This window comes from Schistocerca serialis, chromosome 1 (assembly GCF_023864345.2).
Source record: "Schistocerca serialis cubense isolate TAMUIC-IGC-003099 chromosome 1, iqSchSeri2.2, whole genome shotgun sequence".
NCBI classification, from domain to species: domain Eukaryota; kingdom Metazoa; phylum Arthropoda; class Insecta; order Orthoptera; family Acrididae; genus Schistocerca; species Schistocerca serialis.
In genome coordinates, this window is record NC_064638.1 from 711231117 (window position 1) to 711238156 (window position 7040).

General features: G+C 41.0%; 1 protein-coding gene across 2 annotated transcripts; it reads left to right on the top strand.

Moving 5' to 3' along the window:
• Positions 1-433: 433 nt before the first annotated feature.
• On the top strand, positions 434-5536 carry LOC126481088 (cuticle protein 21-like). Of its 2 annotated transcripts, none has more exons than XM_050104593.1 (4): positions 434-465; positions 3355-3475; positions 4477-4998; positions 5316-5536. In XM_050104593.1, the coding sequence occupies exons 1-4, from the start codon at positions 454-456 to the stop codon at positions 5438-5440; spliced, it is 780 nt and encodes a 259-aa protein (XP_049960550.1). In that variant the 5' UTR covers positions 434-453; the 3' UTR covers positions 5441-5536. The 2 variants fall into 2 exon arrangements, with proteins under 2 accessions (XP_049960550.1, XP_049960556.1); XM_050104599.1 differs by having other exon boundaries at positions 5319-5536.
• Positions 5537-7040: the final 1504 nt, after the last annotated feature.

Consider the following 7040-nt stretch of genomic DNA (forward strand, 5'->3'; position numbering starts at 1 on the left):
ATTTATGTTTTTGTCGACGTAGCGTTCACGTTGTCACACTTAACACGTTTGTGTACAGCAGCCTAGTAACAACACGGCCGATGCTCGAGATTTAGCCAAATACAAATCGGCCGCACCATCTACGAGGACCGGAATTAACACCATCTGTGTTTTGCCCGTAGTGCAACGAATTAGAGATAATTTCACAGGAAGATAACCGCTGCGGTCCTCCCTCTTTCGGCATTGCCGGCCAGAGTACTAGGGAGGGTCACAAGCGAAGGCCGCGGGAGAGATCTCCAGGCGTGGCAGGCGCGGCGAACCAGATTCCCCTGGTTGCGTCACCGGTGCTCGCTCTGCCAGTCAGGGCTGTCCTTAGCGCCTCCACTGGGGATGGAGGGGGCAGCGGACCACTATAAATGGGCCGGGTGGCCACCACAGAGTCAGTCGTCCAGAAGCCTCTCTAACAACACAGGCATGGCTCTTCAGGTAAGGTGGCCAGCAGCAAGGCCTGGAAACCTGAAGACTGCTGCAACAAAATTGGCATTATGTGTGTAGAACTGACCTACAGGAATTTTCAAAGTGGAGTCAAAAGTAGTAATATACCTCTACATTAATTAAGAAAGACACTATGTAGCAAAAAAGCCCCCTTCATCCAAAGTAAATGCCCAGTAATTTGTTTTACCTTTTCATATTTTTGATTGCTCTGAATTAGTAATTATGAAACTCTATGAGACTCTATGTCTCACATGCACATTTCTTACTACTAACCTTATTGCTTATTACTTCTTTACTGTTTTCGTTTCGTCTGTTATTCATAGGCTCAGTTGCGTCTAACATTGTTACTTCTTTAAATTTCTCTGGCTACAGTTCTTTCATGTATATGACATCTCATCATATTAACAACTGTCACTGAAGACCTTTCACAAAAGTTCTTTCAATGCATGCGTCTCCTTGGCCAGCATCAGTGAGTACGATTACTAAAGAGAGGATCGTGCTTGCTTTGCACGCTATAAATTTTCGTCACAGTTATTTCCATCACTGCCATCCACATAGGTCAGAGTCTGTCTTCCTCAGACAGTATTTCTCTCGTTTGCTTGCTTTTAGCGTCGTGGTCTGCGTTATGTGTACAATATTTACGCTTTTTCTCTTTTATGTGTTGCGACATCATTGCAACAACGAGATAGTGATCAAGAAAAATGTTGATTTTTGGTTCCCTTTAACGTTTGTTTGTATTGATGCCCTGTGATCAATGATAATTGAAATCAGCTTTTATTTTACCTGTATCTCCCATTAAGAGTCAAATAGTCTTCCTATCCGTGAGCTTTCGCTCTTACTGCGATTACCTGTAACTATTTCAGAACTTCACGAGGTAAAGTTAAGTATCCTTAGCACCAAACTGCTTTATCCAGTCCTCATTTTACGATATTTTTCTTACCTGATCTTTTATTAGCGTCATTACACACTTTTACCCACCGAAAGTAGTTTTTGCCAGATTCTGGTCAAGATTCGAGACATGATGTTTGTTTTTAACATCCACATTTGTAACTAAGTATTTATCGTATATCTGCTATCCAACGGACTTCACTTCGTTTCCTGATACTGACAAGAAATTTTCCTCGGTATGACACTAAACTGAGAAACACTTAGCATCGACAGGATAATTCAAGAGCTACTGGAAGGAATAGCTGCGTTTCCCGGTATGCCTCTCCACACAGACGTATAATGATGGATCTAGCAGAGAATGAGTCAGTGGTCAGTAGTCAATGAGTGGCACGTAGGACTTGATCGCAGAGTTGCAGAGGCTCTTATTCATATAAGCGAAAATCTTTTCTTTTTCTATAGATGACGTAAATGGATTCTGTATGTTCATAAGCTGCATTACTAACAAACTGCTTATGGAACACTTTCATTAAAAAAAAATATTTCCCGAGAGTACAATTCTAGTGGCCGAGCTACCACATCATCCTACTTGGAAACACTTTTGGTCTGCGTAAATTTCAGAATTTAAAAAATCTGAAAGCTAAGCATTTAATAATGGCGTAACAGTTTATATAGCACGAAGCTAAATATAATGTGTCTTTTCAAAGTCTGTAAAATAACCATTCGCAGAAGATGACTGTACGACTTTCCAAGGAAGTTGATTTATTTTAAGATCTTTTTGGCTGTAGATAATATCGAAGATAAAAGCCGTTTTTTGTTATTTCTGGCAGACGATATCTTAAAAAAAACTTGTTCTAGGATCAGTTCGTAAAGCTAATTCCGAAAATTACTTTTATTTTCTGGTACGAAGTCAGGATTATTCGCAAAATAAGGTCCCGTATTTTAAAGACTGGAGGACAAAATATTAAATAAAATTTCAATCCACATCTATATTTTTATAATCATTGTTTTATTTTAGGGATATACTAAGGAATACTTTAGGCAGTACTATAAACAGCTGTCTTATCAACGTTACGATGAATATTCGGACACATTTAATTTTCGACCTTTCTCTTTTTTGTTTTCTTCACAGAACCTTTATCTTTACTGTAGTTTTTCAGCATACAACAATTGTCGGCCATGATACTTTAATTTCATCTTCCTTGGGACATCTTCTCCCTCCCTCCTTCCCCTTAGTGTGTTGGTGGCAGCATTCTCCTTGTTATTCACTATAATGTCCAAGATTTTCCAGAAAGTGATCAGTATATCAGGTGTAGGAAGTGAACTTTTGCACTCACGTTAAAACCCAACATCTTGAAATTTCCAACATAATTTCAACAGTTTCGCAGTAATTAGTACGTATTTTTATTCTGTACAAAGTTTTCAGGAATAGACTTGAAGGTGTTAAATGCATTTTCTTCTCTAAATTTCATTGTATTTTCAAATACGTAACCATTCATCAGTTTGTGAATTTGAGGTCCAACAAAAACTCCAACTTCAGACTTGGTACACATGTGATTAAAGCAGACTCCATCTTGCGGCAGAAGCCTTACAAAATGCTTCACCACTCCCAATTAGATATGTGGTGGTAGCTATATTTTTTTATAGTTTACAAGCGGCTCACTTAAGAAGCTCTTATTCCCAGGCACAAAATAACTCCAGTTTGGCCAAATCTATACATGTCAATGTTTTAACTTTGTCTCATTACCTCACTCATACAAAGAGCAGGGCATCTTCATGTTCTCAGTTTGCTGACCTAATAAAATTCGTGTAACAAAAAATTTAATAATCTTCATTCCATTATAGCACTTGCACGAGATAGAAGAAAACTAAGAAAAGTTTTGAATTCAGCGTAAATAGTTAGCTAAAACCTAATATTTACTTTAAGTTGACTGATGTACAGACTGGTGTTGTCTCTGAACTCGTCGATCTGAAGGATCACTGTGCGTGTTGCAGGTGCTGCTGTGCGCATGCGCGCTGCTGGGCGCAGCCAGCGCTGGCTACCTGGGCGCGCCCGCCGTCTCCTACTCTGCGGTACCTGCGCTGCGGGGATCGGCTCTGGGTCTGGGACTCGCAGGTACGGTTGTCCCACTATTAGCTTCAAAGACGTCAGTTTCCATCGCTGTAATACTAGGCATACCTATAAAAGGCTCCGTTTTGTCGAAAAACATAAAATTATAATATCCTGGAGACTACTGGGACATAAAAAGTACATTACCCTAGTTCACAACTGACTGTAGCAGTAATAAAGACTGCACTGTGAAATGAGACGTATGCGATCAGGTAAGATTGAAATTTATTCCCTAGTTTTACACTCAGCAGTAAAGTTTTGACGCACACTCCAGCTTTAAAGAACTGACCTTACTCTCTGTTGATCTGTAGCACAATATAGGATGATAAACTTCTTTCTTCACTATAGTGTCATTGAAGTGGTTTACAAATCTCTCCATCCAGTATCACATGCTTATCATGTTGTGTTATCCATAAGAAAATATCAGCACTGCATGATTGCCAGAATATGAAAAATACTTTCCTGGTTAGCAGTGACTAAGTGACAAATTACTGTACACAATACAGCAAAACGACTACACAGTATGAGACTACAGAAATAGGGGCAAACTTGTGGAGTCTAGCATATCTTATCAATACTCACGGGTAATGCTATGAAGCAATATGGGATGGAAAACACTGGAAAACACTTCTAAGATCTTTTCACCATTTCGACTCTTATTATTGCCGTTAAAAGATAGGTAAGCACATGCAAGGAAACCAAAAGGTTGTGGGATCAAATGCTAGTCAGATCACATCTCAGTGAAGTAAAGATTCTCCAGTGGCTTGGTTTCTGCATTAAACGAAAGATTACCTTTCTCTCAAAGGAATACTGGGTTGGGTTAGTGCAACGTATGTCGTGAAAGTGGCATCCAATTCAAAGATACTTCCGCAGGGTGTAGAGCCCCATGAAACTATTATTATTTAATTTGTGGCACCTTTTTGTCCTTTAAAAGACTGAGATACACTAGGAAACTGTAATAATGTTGAAATACTGCATAGACCTAATATTACCTACACTACCCACAGGTTCTCCACTTGGAGCAGGTGCTGGCACTGCTGCAGCTGCAGCTGCTGCTGCGAGACTGGCTGCCGCCAGGCTTCCAGCTGCTGGTCTGGCGGCCTATGCTGGAGTCGCCCCTGGCTATGCTGGTGTAGCTCCAGGCTACGCTAGAGCCGCCCCTGGCTATGCTGGTCTGGCCGCTGCACGCTACGCTGGTCTGGGCCGCCTGGCCGGTGGGCTGCCCGCCGAACTGGCTGACCCGTACTACGACCCCAACCCGCAGTACAGCTTCAGCTACAGCGTCAGCGACGCCCTGACCGGCGACGCCAAGCAGCAGCAGGAGAGCCGCAGCGGCGACGTGGTGGAGGGCAGCTACAGCCTGGTCGAGCCCGACGGCAGCGTCCGCACTGTGGACTACACGGCCGCACCCGGTGTCGGGTTCAACGCCGTAGTCTCCAAGAGTGCCGCTCCTCCTGGGTCGCCTGCCGCTGCCGCTGCAGCCACTGCGGCCGCCGCTGCCGCCGCCTCCGCTCGGGCTGCTCTTGCTGGTAAGTCCCAACCTTAGCATTTGAGTCCAATAAAAATACGTGTGTGGCTGCACTGCAAGAACAGGGAAATAGTAACGTCGAGTTCATCAGAGAAAGCATGTAGTTTCGTTGAGCATTAGTATTTTTGTAATAATCTATAATAGTGCAAGAAAACACAATATCTACTCCATATTTCTTAGATACTGGCTGTTGACAGTTGGAGTAACAGTGATCCGTATTTTTCTAAGCCAATTACAACTTTTCAGCAGGCTGTGATATGTCATTATCTGATATCAGCATTCTGTCGTGCACTTGCTAACATGACTTATTACTTCCAGCAGGTGCAGTACCAGGTGTGGCGGGCTACCCACTGTCCCCAGCAGCTGCTGCTGGAGTGTATGGTGCACCCCTCAAGACTGCACATGCTGCTCTTTCTACACCACACGCCAAGGTCCACTACTGATTATCCCACCGGCTAAATCTCTCTGTAAATACGATTGAAACGCATGTACAATGAAAGTTTCACAAAAATGTAAATAAATGTGTTTATACGGTTTTATATACTGTTTTGTATCATGTGATCTATTACCAAACAGAGAATAGTATTAAATTTGATGTTCTTTTCTGCTTCATCACCCACGAAAGAGTTGTAAAAGCTGTAAAAGTGTACTTGCACTATGGAACAAGTTATACATGTTGTTTTGAATATCTTCAATTCCTCCCGTTGTTCAGTAGTGGTACAGAGAAGAAAAATACAGTGATCAAAATTCTTAAACCATATGTTACATTCAGAATCTAATAAACATCGAACTAATATTTATTTTTGCCATAGAACTCGAAATGACATGAATACAATTTGCATCCATACCTGATCAAAGTTTTTTGCGAATGCACTATTTTTAAAAACTGATTTACCTTTTTTCTAAAAAAGTACTCTTTGTATATCACCATCTAAAATCTACGTCATTTTAACGATAGCTTCGAAACTATTCTATTAGTTTCCGGGCAAGGTGACCCAGTTGTCAACAGATAAGTCTCACATTCGGGAGGACCACCTTAATTTGCAATGACATCAGCCAAACCCAGTTTAATTTTTACAGTCTTACCTCGAATTAACTAACTGAATAACTCAGTGGATCAGTCGATTAGTTTTATATTATATACTACAGAGACTTCTACTCAGACAGTTGTTCCTTCAAGAGAACCTTCGACAAAGCCTCTTAACAAGAAACTACGCCGCTCCTCTCTACTCCTGCGGTACACACATTTAACTCCAAATACACAGCAGCATAGGCGTAGGGAACTTGGCACGTCATCTGGCCCTGGTAGCATCTATGTGACTGTTTAAATCCACGGTCGCCGCAGCAGGATAAATTTTACTCGACCAGCGAAACAAAGTTGTGGGAGTAATACACTAATAACGTTTTGTTTATTAAATAACTCACTATCTGGATCAGTGACCGTCAGTTCTTAGCATTATCTTTGAAAAACCACACTTACAAAGTCGCAACATATGCTTCAAAGGAAAACTAATCAGTACTCATTTTCTTGCTTCCAAGGATCAGCGCGCACTCAACTGCAGAATGAAAATGTATTCTGCGTAGTAATCATTCATGATTTTTAACTATGCTCTGCCACCTTGTTTCTCAGTTACTTCCCTCTACTCATGGGACTTTCACAGCCTATACAGCCGTTAGTTCAGCATTCAAAATCCGAAAAATTGGTTTGTAAAATTTTACAACATTAAAATCACAGTATCATCAAAATACGTGTGTTCCTTTTTGGTTGTGTAGAATAACAGAAGTCTTCTTTAGTGGTGGTTATCCATCATCCTAATACATAGTTGCACTGATAGTGAGCAATTTGTGCCAGTGCAAAGCGAAATAATCTGAACTCTTAGGCAGTTCATATTTGTATAAACTTAATGCTTACATCAATTTAGATTTTAATAACACAAGTATATTCTGAAAATGATTTGAAGCAGTAAAATTTAATATTATTCGGGGGGCCACCGAAAAGTTACATCTGATCAGCCCAGATACTGGCTGGAATATTTCGAAACT

Bases quoted from the DNA above. Each gene is read 5' to 3' on its own strand.
- LOC126481088 (XM_050104593.1), top strand. The intron at 3,476-4,476 runs GTACGGTTGTCC...CACTACCCACAG, and splicing joins TCTGGGTCTGGGACTCGCAG to GTTCTCCACTTGGAGCAGGT. The intron at 4,999-5,315 runs GTAAGTCCCAAC...TATTACTTCCAG, and splicing joins CGCTCGGGCTGCTCTTGCTG to CAGGTGCAGTACCAGGTGTG.